The sequence below is a fragment of the Callorhinchus milii genome, unplaced genomic scaffold, assembly GCF_018977255.1.
Source record: "Callorhinchus milii isolate IMCB2004 unplaced genomic scaffold, IMCB_Cmil_1.0 Scaffold9, whole genome shotgun sequence".
NCBI classification, from domain to species: Eukaryota; Metazoa; Chordata; class Chondrichthyes; order Chimaeriformes; family Callorhinchidae; genus Callorhinchus; species Callorhinchus milii.
This window is the reverse complement of record NW_024704750.1, coordinates 783,884-801,142: the sequence shown is the minus strand read 5'-3', so window position 1 is coordinate 801,142 and position 17,259 is coordinate 783,884. Positions and strand designations below refer to the sequence as shown.

General features: G+C 46.5%; 1 protein-coding gene across 1 annotated transcript in view; it reads right to left on the bottom strand.

The window, feature by feature from the left end:
• ccdc85ca (coiled-coil domain containing 85C, a) overlaps nt 1–15,737 on the bottom strand; it is a 46,551-nt gene extending 30,814 nt beyond the window's left edge. The window contains exon 1 of the mRNA XM_007908530.2: nt 14,113–15,737. Coding sequence (XP_007906721.1) covers nt 14,113–14,800 — 688 coding nt within the window. The 5' untranslated portion in view covers nt 14,801–15,737. The remainder of the gene's footprint in view (nt 1–14,112) is intronic.
• Between the last annotated feature and the right edge of the window lie 1,522 nt (nt 15,738–17,259).

Below are 17,259 nucleotides of genomic sequence, written 5' to 3'. Positions count from 1 at the left end.
TTTGCTTACTATTTCCATCTCAAAAGGAAATCTTTCTTCCTTGCGACCAGGAGACAAAACAAGGCGGCCCCTCTCAGCAGGCAATCAATCTTCAATAGACAATCAGTGACAATCAGTGACATTTGTCAGTAAGGATGTGCATTTTATCGCTAAATAGGGCAATAATCATCATCACAATAATCCTCACTTTTGACACAGAAATCTATCATGTTGGAAACACCTTGCAGTGCTTCACAGATCAAGTGTAGTGACTGAGTATTTGCAGGCAAACAGAGCAGCGAGTTTGCACACAGTCTGTTCAATTGAACCCCACCTGCGGAGTGGGTTCAATTGACCTGCGGAGACTCTTATTGTAAACTGATGGGACTCTTTACTGTGACATCATATTTATATGAATAGAGCTCAGATTCTACAGTAAATTCACAAGAGGAACACAAAGAGGTCGCGCCCCGTGACTGAACACTGCTGCCAATAATAAGCCATTGATACGCTCCCACTTCTCAGCTTTTAATCTAGTCTCAATCATCAACAACAACAACTTGCATTTATATGCGTCCATTATGCAGGGCAGCATCTCGGAGTACTTAAATCACTAGCATATTATACTCAAACGAGTCCCCAATTTCTCATCATTGAACAACAAGGTCCACCCACGCACAACAACGATTTGAGCCAAACTGAACTGAGGAAAACACAACTTAGCTGTAATGTGTTTAACAGGGGCAATGCAACCCCACCCTCCTCCGCCCCAGTGCAGGGAGGGAGGCAGGGAAACTCGTGCGGCTGTGCTGCCTGCTCCCACCTCCAGCCACAGAACAGGTTCTGCACACACTGACCCCTGCAGCTTCTGGGTCACATTCTTTCTCTGGCCCTGGGGATGAATCAGGACCGAGGTCAGAGCACTGTAATCCCTGTGCTATTTCAAGGGCATCCGCGGCTAACCACACACACAGCCACACACTGGCCTCTCCGCGCTCTGTGTACAATAGTTATCAGAGATAAATTACTCCACAGTGACTCCGGCTTCTGGTGATCACTGTTACATTTTTCCCCAACTCCTGATATTGTACAGGATGTGCCATTGACTGATCTTAGCACTAACCCACCAGCCCAGGGTCATGGCTTCGATCACTGCTCCTCTGCTGAGTAAATGATCTCAGCCGCTTTGATGTAGGCTGATGTGAGGAAGAATATAGTAATCCTTATATTTGACCTTACCATGTGGTCAAGACGTCACAAACCGCATCATAAGGATACTCTGTGAAGTGTGGAGACTATGTCCCCACAACAACCATGAAATGAGGGAGCAATTGTATATGGGGGAAGATTGTCGGCCAGGACTCTTTTCTCTGTTCGAATAGCATCACGGGATCTTTAACGTCCAACTGAACAGTCACGGATCGGACCTCAGTTTAACATCTCATGCAAAAGACGACATATCCAACAGTACATCTCCCCCCCACCCCCAACGCGCACTGTACTGGAGCGTCAACTTAGACTATGAGCTCAAAGACACTGTGTCAGACGTGAATCTACAACCTCCTGACTAAGAAGTGAGAGTGCTACTGATTGAGCCAGGCTGCCACCCTGGTTACACAGCAAAAGTATTTGCAACACATACCAACCAGTGACAGATCACGTTGTGGGGTGATGGGAACAGGTTCTGTGAGAAGGTATTCAATGGGGAGGAGTCCCAAGAAAGACTCATAGCCAATTGCACTTGGATCTGAGTGAATTGTGAAAGTCCTCAGAGTGAAATAATCCCCTTAGGGCAGGGCTATTATTATATCTGACGCCAATTCACTTTGGTGCGGAACAAAACAATTTCCTCCAGTCTTTGTTTAGGCACAAAGGTTGAGATCCGATGGCTCCAGAAAAAGACCACCCTCCCTCGCTCCCAGTTCCATTTTCCCAGCTTAAAGTTTCGAGTAAGACCATTTCTTTACTGCCCCCACATCCCATATTGGATTGGGGGGGTAAGAGAAATGAGATGCACCGCAATTTGGAGACGTCAGATCCTCAGCAGACTCACTTCTGAGACAGGAGATGTGAGGGCCTTGCTTTAGAACTTGGAACCTATATAGTTTATCCTAACTCTCCAACATAATGCTGAAAGACTGCTGCAACATTGGAGGTGTTGTCCTTCAGAAGAGACATTAAACCAAGGTCCCATGTGTCTGTACGGGTAGATATTAAAGATCCCATAGGACTAATGAGTTTCTCCCGGTGTCCTAGCTAATAATAATAATCATCATAATCATAGCATTTGATACAGTGCCTTAATCATGTCGTTCAGATGTCTCAAAGTGATTCACAAGATATACTGTAAAGTAAATTGACCGTATTTTGTGGTCGTTGCTGTACACACATTGGCTGCCCGCGTTCGCCCACAAACTAGTCACTACACTTTGCATTATCCTGTGAGGTGCTTTGAGGTGTCGACAACATGATGAGGCACCATATCAAATGCGCCGATTATTATTATTGTCATAAATATGCTTCTTCCTTTGACCCTTTACAGATAATTTGTTGTCAAGACTATTCGGGGCGGTTGTTTTTCGGCTGCCTTGTGCCAGAGACATGGGCGGTGGGGGGAGTAGTCGACTTGAGGTTTACTGCTAAACTGTTAGAAGCTTTAATGGGTCTGAGTCAGTCAGCCTGGCCACCCATACCCTCCTCCTGGCCCATCTGCAAAAACAATGGAGCCTACAGATACCCTATGTAAAGGGTGCTATATAAATGTAAATTGTTGTTGTTTTGTGTGTCTGTGTGTGTGTGTGTGCGCGCGTGTGTATGTTGGTCTGGATTTCTGATTGCTGTGGGTTTCTGTCCCACTAACTAACTGTTGATGAAGGTGTGCCTAATGCTAGCAACAGAATCACAATGTACTCATGCTTCCCATTCCTCCTCCCCATTGTACCGACTTCCTGACCACAACATAACACTTCAAATGCATTAACCAGATTGGAGCAAAGACACTTTCTGCCCTGCCCCACCCCCACACCACCCGCTGAGCTGTTGTTATTTGGAAATCATAATAATCCTTGCATTTGATACAGCGCCTTATCATGTCTTCAAGAATTCTCAAAGTGCTTCATAGAATATATTGTAAAGTGAATTGACTGTATATTTTGTGGGTGAAACGCGGCAGCCAATTGCACACAGGAATGCATTTGATTCACACTGTACCTTTCTTTAAAAGCAACAATATAGATTCACACACACAGAGAGCTCGTTTCCTGACACCTGAATTCCCTTATCTTTTTAGTCTTATATTTTAGAAAATTTGAATTCAATCTGAATTTCAAAGCTAGGCTACCACATTGGCCTACATAATACAATCACTACACCTTACAGTACAATCCTGTAACATGTTTTGATTTGTCCTGTGTCAAACTCAGGAATTATTATTTCAATTAAACAACCTCAAAGTTCATGCCTGAACTCAGGCCTCAGTCCGCACGCACAGGGAACTTCGCAGACAGACAAGTGGCTTTATAATAATCCTTGCATTTAGTGTAGCACCTTATCGCACCGTTGATATGTCTCAAAAGTGCTTCACTCCGGAGTGTAGTGATTGGAGGGGCGCACCCAGCTTATCTAGTGCAAATTCCAATCCAATAAATATCTCTGATATTTCCAAGTATGGGTGGGTTGCATGGAACTTTTTTAGTTTGGATACCCTTTAGCATGGTGATGGGGTTCCACATGTGTCAGACACGTGACTGACCAAAAAGTATCAATTTCCCCTTTAGATTAAGCACTTTAAGGCATTATCCTACTAGAAAGGAGCTACGTAAGTGTAAGCTGTTAATTGCCTTTTGTCGTTGCAAGTAATGAAAGGGTGACTATTTATTAATGGACCCATGCATAACCTTTAGTTGCACTGCGGAGCCTCCCTGGATGACCACCAAGGGAAGTTTAGAAGGGTTCAGTTTTTGCTCATTACCGAACAAACATCTCAAGGTACAGATTAACCCTATAAACCAAAGCCCTAATAATGGACCTAGCTGGACAAGCAGCGGGACACTTGCCAGACAGACTATGCGATTTCAGCTGGTTAGATTCCAGCAGTTATTTCCAACACACACTCTGGGTCCCCCAAGCCTTGATTCTCTCCAACCTGCGACAATTGCTCTCTGGACCCAGGTAAGCAGGGTGCGTCCCTCTGGGGGGGGGGGGGGGGGCAAGGAAGAGAGTGCGCATTCCATTCCATTCCAGGAGTGGGGAAATTTCACCCGCATAGTTGGCAACGCACATTCGGTTTGGATACCCTTAAAGCAGGGATGGGTTTCCACGCGTGTCAGACACCCGGCTGACCAAAAAAAACAGAGGGTCCAGATAGTGCCAAACGCCCCATTCCATCAAAGCACAAAACATGAGAACTGTGCCAGTGATTGGAACTTTACAACAACCTTTCTGGCTGGGGTGCTGGCCTGTCAATAGATTAGCAGCTGCTACAAACCAGCCAATTTCAATGGAAGCAAAGCGTTTCCAAGCATTGCACGCAGACCAACTGAAGATAATAGACAGATGGCTGTGTAGCAATAAATCTCCGTTGGTTTCTCTCTCTCCGCTCGATCTCTCTCCCACCACCCCCCCAGCCCCCTCCTTGTCAGACCTTAGGCTAGCACCATCGGCCCTCCGCACAAGGGCTTGGAGTTCCAATCAACTGAGAGGCAATTAACAAGACAAAGGGTCCGTTTCGCACGCAGACCCCTTTTCTCTCCCTCCCCCACCCCAAGCCCCGAGTTGACCTCCCGTTTCTAAAGATTTCCAAACAACTGTCACGCTCTTTTCAGCGGCTTTTGTGTGCGTTTGTCCGAGCGCACGCAGAGCGCATAAAAGAGAGATGTATTCAGGGACGCTGTGAATGAGGTCTGCAGGACCATAAAAAGAAAGGGAAACGAGAGAGAGAGAGAGAGAGAAAAAGCGCGCGGGTTTTTTTTAAGAGCGAGGAGCTACCTCCATTTTCACCGAAGTTTAAACCTGGATCAGAGAGATCCTTGAGGCAGATGCTTAGAATCTGAATTCTCACCCGCGCAACACTCGGTTCTTTAGTCACAGCTGCGTTTCCCACCATCCCTCCTCCCACGCTTCAGCTCAATTGTAACCCAGACAAAGACCCAGGACAACTTCAGAGCCACCACACGGTAGGTAATGGGCCCACGTTCCATTACTGCTTTACAGCCAGTGACTACATTTACATACATTACACACACATACACATACTCTCTTCTCACACACACTCTCACTCACACAGACACATATGCTCTCACTCACACGCACGTACACATACACACACACTCATGCTCTCACTCACACCACGCTCCCAAACACACAAGCTCCCACTCACACACACACACTCCCACTCACACAGACAAACACGCTCCCACTCACACAGACACACACTCTCTCACTCACACAACACACTCTCTCACACAGAAATACACTCTCTCGCACATTTCGCTGAGATCGGTCTCGTGAAACTCTAGTTCAGAAACAAACCCAGAAGTAAGAGGAAACCCAGCTAACTGGAACCTTTCTCAGCTTTCTGTAAGCAACCGAGCCCGATTCCCTCCAACCCATCATTAAACCCTGGCGAGCCCTTCATTAACCTCCTCAAATAACTGCCGTTTGAACAGCTCTCTGTGTAAATCAACATGGGCATGGCACATTTACAGTGACCATTTAGCCTGGCCCCAGGCAGTCTCACAGGCCATGTGAAACAGTCACTTAATCTGTGGAACACTGCTGTGCGCAATTGGCTGCCGCATTTCGCCCACAAAATACACAGTCAATTCACTTGACAGTATATTCTGTGACGCGCTTTGAGATGTCTCAACAACGTTATAAGGCGGTGTATCAAATGCAAGGATGATTATTATTATAGACCCACAGACTCTCAGCATAGAAATAGCAGCTGGTGTTGTATCCTATATTGGAGACACGCTGATGAACCAGTGGCTGTACAGTGTCTGAAAAGACGGGCTATTTTAAAGCCAGGCTATTTAAAACCAAGCTAACAAGCATAGTGCAGCACTGAGCAACACTAAGCACAGCCGTGGGCTTCTGCACGGAACCTTACAAACAGCCTCAATTCCACAAATGAGGCCTGGTTACACTGAAATGAGGAAAAACAATCATTATTTCTGGGTTCCTTCATAGCGCTTTGTAATTATACTCTGTCAGTGTTGATCAAGTTAAATAGCTCTGCAATTTCCCCCAATTACGTGCTGAGAACTACCCTCTCCAGCACTCTCTAACCCTCAGCGATCTGTGCCTGGGTTCCCGAGGCAGCTCATGTTAGGATTAAAAGGACTTTTTCTCTTTAAAATTGTCTCCACACTCTCTCTTCCCCTACACAACCACTGAAGGCATGGACTCTTTTTGGGGGCAGTTGGTACAGGCACCTCCTGTCCCCTGTTCCTTTCCTGAACCCCCATAGGTTGATGGCCAGAACACCAGGAGAGGGAAAATCCCTTCTCTTTCCGAAAACTCCACAGGATCTTTAACGTCCACCTGGACAGGTAGACAGGAACTTGGTTTGACATCTCATCCAAAGGCCAGCACCTCCAATAATACAGTTCCACACCCCTCCCCCTCCGCAGCACTGTGCTGGAGTGTCAGCCTAGATGACGTAAGCTCAAAGCTCCGACGTGGGGCTGGAACATGCAACCTTTTAACTTGGAAGCGAGAGTGCTACCAACCGAGCTAGGCTGACATCCAAGCCAATTGCTTGCGAGTTGGAAGGTCTGGGCCTGGGAAAAGGATCGAGTCAGATCACAGCGACCCACAGCATCATCCAGCTTGCCAACACTCACTGCCTGGCCTCACACGCTCACACATGAGGAGGCAACTTGGGCGAGGTGTTGGCATAAGGCCAGAGGAACTACAGTCACGGTCAAAGAGTCAGTGTTTTTTCCAGGAAAAAACAGGGAGTGAAAAGTTGTTTCAAATCTAGATAGCGTTTCCACCCTTTGACTAGGTGTAAAGTACACTGTAATTGTGGTGTTGAAATAGGGCTCTAACAGGAAACAAAGCCTGGCATTAAACACACGGCAAAGCTGAGGCTGGAGACGCAATAGGGCCTAATGTGCAGTATTTTATTTCTTGACACATTTCTAAGTAAGGAAAATGGTATTGCTACATCACATGCCCAGAAGGTCGTGTGCTGTGGCACAGTTGTGAGGAGAAACTGCACTTGGGTCTAAAGCTTAACCAGTCTCTCAGCAATTTGACAAACTCTCAGTCTTAATCTTCAAGCTGGTTTTCTCTGGGTTCTGGTTAGCCGGCTTCAAATTTAAGACTGAAATAGTGTAAGCCTGAACGCAGGTGGTTACAAATTCAGTAATTCTGCATTTCACATGGAGAAATAGCATGATTTAGACCCTCAAATAGTCCTCTTCTATTGCATGCTGTATTGTTATGGGACACAATTGCTATTCCAAATAAGGTGTCCCCACCATCGGCAGTCGGTTCTTCAGCTTCTCTGCCCCCACCTTTTGGAACTCCAGTCCACAGTCCCTTTATCTTGTTCCCTCCTTTGCTTCCTTCAAAGCACGTCTCAAGACCGTCCTCTTCGACCGCGCATTCGGCCACCCTCCTACATCTTCCCTCCGTGCCATCCACTCCCCCTGATCCCAAACCTATGTTGGAGTCCAAATCCCTGACTGTCCAGCACCTTAGAATGTCCTCCCGGTGTGAAAGGCGCAATACAAATGTAATTTGTGGAGTCCTGTAGCTCAGTGGTTAGAGCACTCGCTTTGCAAGTGAGAGACCTGAGTTCAATTCCAGGCAGAGGGCGAAACCTTGGGCAAGTTTCCTTACTCCACACAGAGCCTAATAATAATCCCTCCAAAACCAAAAACAATAATAAATTGGTCATTTTCAATCTACGACTGTTTGTGGGACATTGCTGTGCGCAATTGGCTGCCGCGTTCACCCACAAATATACAGTCAATTCACTTTACAGTGTGTTCTGTGAAGCGCTTTGGGACGTCCTCCCGACGTGAAAAGGGCTATATGAAATGCAAGGATTATTTATTTATTGTTTATTAATTTGTTGTTGTTGTTGTAGGCGGAGGCAGCTAAAACAAGGGCACACATTGGTAGTGTTGAATCCAGGAAAGGAGGAAGGGGGTGGGGAGGAGGAGGGGTGTTTATGTGTGTGTAGAAATCTATAGGAATCCCCTGGGAGCACTCATCGCTTGTCAAATACCGTCTCATCACCATGAGCCTGCGAGACTGTAACACTCCCTCTGTCGCCTGTTAAATTGCAACCACTCCCTCAAGCCCAGAGAGAACCTAGTGACTGCGCTGGGCCAAGGACAGTCAGACACCACGCCCCCATAATAAAAACTTTACACTGCAAGGGTTAGGGTTGACTGCTGGGACTATTGAACGTTTATAAGAGTCTCCTCTGCAGGGCACTAGGTGAATGGTGCAGGTTTCTGCTCTCTTATTCAAGGGCTCCAAGACACTATCTGCCTATATATCAATGCAAAGTTATTGTTGTTGATTACTGCAAATAAATCTACACAATCCAGAAGCTCTTCATAATATAACAACAAAATTACATTTGTGTTACACCTTTCACGTCACAACAATCCTTGCATTTATACGGTGCTTTTCACATCAGGGGAGCATCTAAAAATGCTGCTCAGATTTTACTGTAAAGTGTTGTAACCGTGAGTTTTGCACGTGAAAGTGGCAGCCAATTTGTGTGCAGCAACGAACCCACAAACAATAGTCTTGAAATGAGTGACCCATTGTCATCTGGGAAATGTTCCTATCATTTCCATTCATCCAACCAACCCCCAATTTCTAAATAATTATGGGGGAAGTGGGGAGAGAAATAAAAAAGGATAAAATATCAAGTGGCTGAGAACTCTGGACATTAACACTCCAACAACGGCAACAAAACATCATTAATTGCTGTACGCAATTGGCTGCAGCGTTTCGCCCACAAAATACAGTCTATCCACAGTATATTCTGCGAAGCACTTTTCAACGTTTCAACGCTGTGACAAGGCACTATGTGGGAGAGGTTAAAAGAATTAATTTTAGACACGCATAGACACACAAACACACACACATTGCATTTGTTATAGCTCCTCATCAGGTCATCGAGATATCTCAAAGTCTCTGCGAGACTTAACAGACACGTGCAGTGCCGATGAGACTTCGGTTGAATGTCTCATCCGAAGGACAACACCTCCGATGACACTGCCTAGAAGCAGTGGTTCGGGCAGTGTAATGGTTAAGTACACCTGTTGCAGGTGCGGGTCCCCAGGTGTGCCCTCGGTCAGCAGGTGAATACCTACATTGCTGAAGTTCCACCTGCTCATCACTGACATTCCTCCCAGAAACCCGAAAAACCACATCGTTTCCACCTAGGCTTTCTGACTCCAACATTCCAGTCAATACATCATGTCAACGTTGTGTGTAAACAGATGCTCTTTACTGGAAATGTAACAATGCTATTTAAATAATAATAATGAATAAATAATAATAAATATGAATCTTTACATTTGATACAGCACCTTTCATATCAGGAAAACGTCTCAAAGCGCTTGATAGGATTTTAATATGAAGTGCAATGACTGTATGTTTTGTAGGTGAGCGCAACAACTCAAATTTACACACTACCCTTCATGTGGACTAAGTAGAGTTTTGGAGTGCTTGACAGTGCCCGACACTGGGCAGGGAGAGGGGGAGGTGATCATAAGCACGGCTGAAGAGGACAGTCCTTAGGTGTGATCAGAAGACAGGGAAGTGGGGAAGAAGGGTACTAGGTGGTTTGAATGGCAGAAACCCCAACCCCTCCCCTATTCACCGAGACCATCCTTAAAGGGCTTCAAGCGAATTATGTAGAACCCGTAAAGTCATAACTACGTTTCCTCGTTTCTATCTCCACCCCAGACGCCCTCCGCCTCGCCTCCTCCCGTGCCTCCTTTGAGACCCATCTCAAGACCTTCCTCTTTGACCACATGCCTTTGGTCATCCTCCCATCCTTCCCACACCTCCCCAAACTTCACCCGTTTTGACTCCAACTCCCAGCTTGGGCGCAACCCCTTCACTGTTCAGTGTCTCGGGCCATTCTCCTGATGAGAAAGGCACTGTATAAATATAATTTGTTGATGTTGATACATTTACAAGAGAGCAAGTCAACTGCATTGATCTGTTGTTGTCTCCCTTGTTAGAAGAAAAGAAAAAGAGAAGTCTTATTCTGCTCAGTGTTAAACCTGTCACATGCTCTTCCTACTCGGCTGTGTGTATGTGTGTATGTGTGTGTGTGGGGGGGAGGGGGGGTAAAAGATAAGTAGAGAGGATAAAATGAACCAGGAATGAGTCATCCAGAATGTTTACTTAGTACCGTACAACAGATCAATACAAATACCACCTTTGGAACTGGCATGGTTAAATACTTGGGAACGTAATAATAATAATCCTTGCATTTGATATAGTGCTTTTCACGTCTTCGAGAGTCTCAAAGCGCTTCACAGAATATACTGTAAAGTGAATTGACTGTATATTTGTGGGTGAAACGCGGCAGCCAATAGCACACAGCAGCGTCCCACAACAGTCATGGATTGAAGTGACCAATTTATTATTGTTTTTTTGAGGGATTATTATTAGGCGTGTGGAATAAGGAAACTTGCCCAAGGTTTCACTCTGCCTGGAATCGAACCCAAGTACCTCACTTGCAAGGTGAGTGCTCTAACCACTGAGCTACAGGACTCCACAATGTAATGGTTTCACTGACTCAAGTTGCAACCGCAGCACAAACCAGCCACACCCTGGGGATGTCTGCAGTCACTGAGGGTTAGACCATTGATCTGCCGTCAACTAAAATGCTCTGGTTTAAGGTTTCGTCGCCTTGGGATGTCCTCCAGACGTGAAAGACGTTGTATGTTGTACAAATGCAATTTGTTGTGTTGTTGCCAGCAAATCTGTGCAGTTTCATCAGGGTGCAGAAGGCAAAACCTCTGAACAGGTTAAACAAGAAAGTTGGTGAATGAAATTTTTTTCATGCACAGAAATTGTGGAATGGCACACTTTAAGCTTGCCTGATACCAGGAGGTCACAGGTTGGAAGCCTGATCCAGTGCTGAATTAGTTGATGTCGGCCAGGACACACCTCAGCCCCACTGAGGTGAGAGGGACAAATTCCCACTACTACCCCCTATACAGTACCCCTACTTCCCCTGCTGTCAGAACATACAAGGGCACAGAGATCAGGTTTGGCTGTGATGTGGCTTTGGATGAATAACCTGCCAATAGTCATGGGCATCCAGCAGGACCTGGAAGAGTAGATCAGTTAATAGGGGTCCTGTTAACCCTGCAAACCAAAGCCGTAATGGGTAGGGTAGTCCTAGCTGTACAAACAGAGGGAAAGCTTGCCAGACAACACTAAGATTCCAGCAGTTGCCCCAAACCACACTCTGGGGTCCCCAAGCCTTGGCTCTTGCCAACCTGCGTCTAATCCGAAATTGGGTAAGCAGGATGCATCCCTCCAGGGTGAGAGTGCGCATTCCATTCCAACAATCTATCTCTGGGATTTCCATGTGCAGGTGGGATGTATGGAATTCTCAAGCATGGTGATGGGTTTCCACATGTGCCAGACACACGGCTGACCAAAAAAAATTATCCTCGCATGAGTACTAATCAGTAAAAGGGAATGGGTAAAATAATTAAGCCTATTTGTTTGGATAAAAAGTTTCAGGAATAAAATGGTACCAAATGTCATGCATAATTCTCACCATTATCTATAGGATATACATGCATAATCGCTCCACTTCACAGTATATCTTCTGAAGTGCTTTGAGATCTCTCAATGTGGAGTCCTGTAGCTCAGTGGTTAGAGCACTCGCTTTGCAAGTGAGAGACCTGAGTTCAATTCCAGGCAGAGGGCGAAACCTTGGGCAAGTTTCCTTACTCCACACAGAGCCTAATAATACCTCCAAAACCAAAAACAATAATAAATTGGTCATTTTCAATCTACGACTGTTTGTTGGACATTGCTGTGCGCAATTGGCTGCCGCGTTCGCCCACAAATATACAGTCAATTCACTTTAGTGTGTTCTGTGAAGCGCTTTGGGACGTCCTCCCGACGTGAAAAGCACCATATCAAATGCAAGGATTATTATTATTATTAACGAGGTGATAAAGCGCTATAACAAATGCAAGGATAATTATTTAATTCAATAAACACGCATATGCACCTCAGCCCCACTATACCAGTGAGCCAAACATTAAACAAAATTCATATCTTATTGGCCCAGCTCTGAAGAGTCAATGTTAATACATCAAATTAATAAGACCTTACATTCAGTAAGTAGGAGAGAGCCGTCCCTGCTGAATTGGGTTTGACAAGGAGGTTAACGTGAACACAAATTACACATTACTACATTGCTCTACACTACAGCAAACAAGATCATTCACATTTACACCACTTAGTGCGCAATGGAGGGCAGCACAAATATCATTGAAGCACAGAGGTTTGTTTAAATCTCTGCCTCCCAATTCCCACTTTTTCATAATTCATGCCCGAGAGAGAAGGGTGGAGAGAGAGAAGGGAAGAAAAACCCTTATAAAGAGTCTGACTGCTACCCCGACTTGAGATCAGCTATCTCGGGACAGAATAGGACTCAAATCCGTGACCTCCTGCCTTGCGAGGGTTTAACACTCATAACGGCCATTAGATCGACAGTGACCAAAAGTAGTCGGTCTTCTGTAATGTGATCGCGGGAGGGCTGGGGGACAGCTGAGGAGGGCAGCGGAAAGGAATGGCGTCTGAAAGCACGGTCAAAGTGATAGGTAGATCTTAAAGTGTGTTTTGAAGGCAATACAAATTTACGCTAGTGTAACGTCTTTCATATCAGGAGGATGTTTCAAAGTGTTTGTGAGGCAGAGAGGGAGGGGTGAGGCAGGAATCTGCAAAGGAGTTACAGAGCACAGGGGGATGGGGAGGGGGAGCAGAGTGGCTAAAAGCGACGTACATTTTCGGAAGAGATGTACAAGACTGAGATACAAAATTAACAGATTTGGACCATGACCAGCTCTTAAGAAAGTATTCTTACAGAGTAGAGTCGAGGTCGCAATCTTTCCTGATACTGTAAGGTTTTAGAAAAAGAACAAAGTTTCTCCAGTATGGGTAGACTAGAAGCATTTATTAATGAAAAGTACGTTTCAATGAAGTAATCATTGTGCCCAGGTCAGCTGTTAATGCCCCTGTATGAATAGGAGACACTGTCTCTTTTGAAAAAGAAGAAAAACGGCAAAATGAAAGACATTTTCCAACTACTTTTTTTGGACAACTTTCCGACTATTGGGAGTACAATTCAATCCATTTTGCAGTCAGACTCTAAGCTGGCACTCCAGTGTCACTGCTGGGGGAACGCTGCAATGATGTAGGTGCCATCCTTCACACGAGACGTTAAAGCTGTACAAGTGGATGTTCGAGATTCCGGGGACCTTCTCTACAAATAGTCACTACACTTGCCAGAAGCAACATAAGAAGCACTTTGAGACGCATGTTACAGGTGCCTTATTAAATGCATACAACAATCCGCCATATAAACTGATCAATTACCTCATGGCTGTGTTTGTGAAAGAAATTGCTGTGCGCAAATTAGCTGTTGCGTGTGTCTACCAAATACAATCATAGAATCATAGAAGAATCATAGAATCGTACAGAACAAAAAGAGGCCATTCGGCCCATCGAGTCTGTGCCGGCTCTTTGAAAAGAGCAATGCAATGTATAGAATCATAGAATCGTACAGCACAAAAAGAGGCTCAAATCCTGGGAAGCGCACTCTGAGACAGCCCGACTGCACTATAAAACAACAACTTGCATTTACAGTGCCCCTCATGCAGGGCAGCATCCCAGAGCGCTGGACAGTGGCGGAGCACGACACCGAGCCAGGGGGGGTGGTGCATGTGACCATAGGCACGGTCAAAAAGGAAGGTCTTTAGGCGCAACCTGAAGATGGGAGAGGAAGGGGCAAGGATAGAGGAAGAGAGGAAGACTGATTCAAATGCAAAGCTTGTTACTGTTAATATTTTTTTAAAACACTCTTTAGCCAGTAAGCGTTAAGAATGAACTCACCATTGAGCACACTGGAGGTGCTCCTGTGATGAGGAGGTCCTGAGAGATCGTCCATGGACCTCTTGATGGCGGACGCCTTTTCGGCCACTTTGTGGTGATGGTCGGGGCTGCCTGTGCTCCCTGCGCTGGAGGTGCTGCTGCCATCCCCCACGTCCCGAGCCCCCGAGCCCCCGCTCAGGTTAGTCAGGCTGGTCTGGCTGTCGATGGAGCTCCTGCTGCCCGCGTCATTCCTCTCTTCGTCCATCATCAGGACTATCTCCTTGAGTTCCAGGTTCTCCTTGACCAGCAGGTCCTGCTTGGCCTCCAGCTCTCGCAGCTTGTGCTGGGAGACGCCCACCTCCTTGGACATCGCCCCAGCCGTGAAACGGCCGAATCGCTGCCACTCGCGGGACAGCTTCCTGCCCTTCTGTCGGTCGTCGTCCAGGAAGCAGCACAGCTCCCGCAGCTCCTGGTTGTCGTTCTGCAGCCTCTGGTTGACCTCCTTGAGGCTCCGGATCTCGTGCAGGTGAAGCTGGAGCCGGCGGTTCACGTCCTTGATCAGGTGTCCGTGCTCCGCCATGTAGTGAAGCCTCTCACCCTCCACTCGCCTCAGGCTCCTGATCAGATCCTCTTTGCTCCATCTTGTCAACTCATCGTCCGTCACCTGGCTCAGGTCCTCTTTGGATCCATCCAGAGAATTTCTGGCCATTTTTTAAAATGTTTTTTTTAAAATGAGGATTTAATATCAGGAGAGAGAGGGGGGGGTGTGGATTTCTCCCCCTCTTTTTAAAAAAAGTTAAACCTTTTGTATCTTTCTTGAAAAGAAAAGGTCGATTGACTTATCTATCACAAGGTTTCAGACGACACCCAAGTCATATTGGTGTCCAACCAAGTCCTAAGTCTTACCCACAGAGTGGTTCCTAACGCCTCCTTCCTCCACACTTGTTTTTTTTCCTCCTTCCTCTCCTTGGTCAGAAGTTGCAAAAAAAAACCGATGAATTCAAGGAAGGAAAAGGGGTTTCCAATTGCTTTCGAACAGCGCAGACTCCCGCGTGTGTGGGTTGTGTGCGAATGTCCCCAAACTCCAGCTCTGAGCTCCACACCGACTGTACCCAACTCCAGGTACTCAGTGGCGATTAAACAAATCCCCTCTCTCTCTCTCTCTCTCTCTCTCGCTATCTCTCTATCTCCTCTCTCTCTCTCTCTTAACCAAATCCTCTCTCTGTATCTCTCTCTCCTTTTCGATCCTAATCTTAAATCCGTTTCGGTACCATATTGAACCCCCACCTCCTGGTCCTGGCGGCGGTGACGGCTCTGACGGCAGCACTGGGGTTTGGGGAGGGTTTCTGGAGGGTGTTTCCCCTTCTACACTCTCCCTCTCTCCCTCTCTCTGTCTCTGTCTCTCTCTGTCCGCCACCAGTGTCGGTAATGCACACAGCGCCGCGGTGTCACGGGCTATTTGTCCATTTCAAAGGCGAAAGCCCTTCCCCTCAAATGGGTTGAAAACATCCAAAGAAAAGGCTGAATACAACGGATTGGATTGGACCCCCCGACCGACTGCTCCCCCTCTCCCCCTCTCCCTCTCACACCAACAGATCCTTACACCAGTCGGCGTTCCCCCTCGCAACCCCCACACACACAGATACACACACACACACAGAGACACACACAGAGACACTCACACAGACACACACACAGACACACACACAGAGACAGAGACAGACACACACACAGAGACACACAGAGAGACACACAGAGACACACACACACACACAGAGACAGAGAGACAGACACACACACACAGACACTCACACAGACACACACACAGACACAGACACACACAGAGACACACACACACACACAGAGAGAGACACACACACACACACAGAGACACAGACACACACACACAGACAGAGAGACACACAGACACAGAGAGACACACACACACAGAGACACAGACACTCACACACAGACACAGAGAGACACACACAGAGACACACACAGACACAGAGAGACACACACACACAGAGACACAGACACTCACACACAGACACAGAGAGACACACACACACAGAGACACAGACACTCACACACACACACACAGAGACACTCTCACACACACACACACACACAGAGACACACACAGACACACACACAGAGAGACACACAGACACAGAGACACTCACACACACACACACACACACACAGGCTGTGTGTGTAAAGATGTGTGAAGCCAAAGCCAAGGAAGTCACCAACTTATTTCCTCTGTTGCTGGTCAGTAGATCGGATCAGGAACACACAATAAGGCACCAACACACACACACACACTCCCTCTCCCTCTCCCTGTCTCATCCCCTCAGACCCCACAGGAAAAACTGCAACAACAAACCACGTCCTGAAAGCCTCCCCTCCCAACAAAGAACTTTGAAACCACAGCTTCTTTTCGGGATGGATTTCAAAGCATCGCCCAATGATGTTTCCAGTTGCTCAGAGGCTTTGCTCTGAAACCCAATCAGGGATCAGATAAAGCAGAAATTAAATGCAGGTAGAAATAGGGAGAGAAATGTGTGCAGAGCAGAGCAGAGCCACCACACTGGGTTGGGCTCAGCTTCCCAACGCCTCATCGCTTTATCACGTGTGGGGGAGGGAGGAAAACTTAACATTAACAACACTGTATTCCACTGCTAACTCGTTCAACCATTTGTACATACACCACTCACTGAACGAAGTCTCTCCACCTTTTAGGTACACCCAGCTCGATTGCATCCATCCGTCCATCCAACAACAATAAAAATAATAATAAGCGTAACCAATTACATTCGTATATAATAATAATCCTGGCACTTGTTATAGTGCCTCATCGGGTCTTCGAGACGTCTCAAAGCGCTTCACAGGATATACTGTAAAGTAAATTGACTGTATATTTTGTGCACGAAACGGGGCAGCCAACTGCGCACAGCAGCGTCCCATAAACGGCACTTGGTCGCACTCTGTCACCTCCAGTCAGAAGACTGTGGGTTCGAGCCCACAAAGTCAGGAGTTTAAACTCACAGCCTTGAGACCTATGCTCCAATGTTAAACTGTGTTTCACTGTGTTTTGATTTTTTTGGGGTCAGTCGGGTGTCTGACAAATGCGGAAACCCATCAACTGTGCTTCAGAGTATCCAA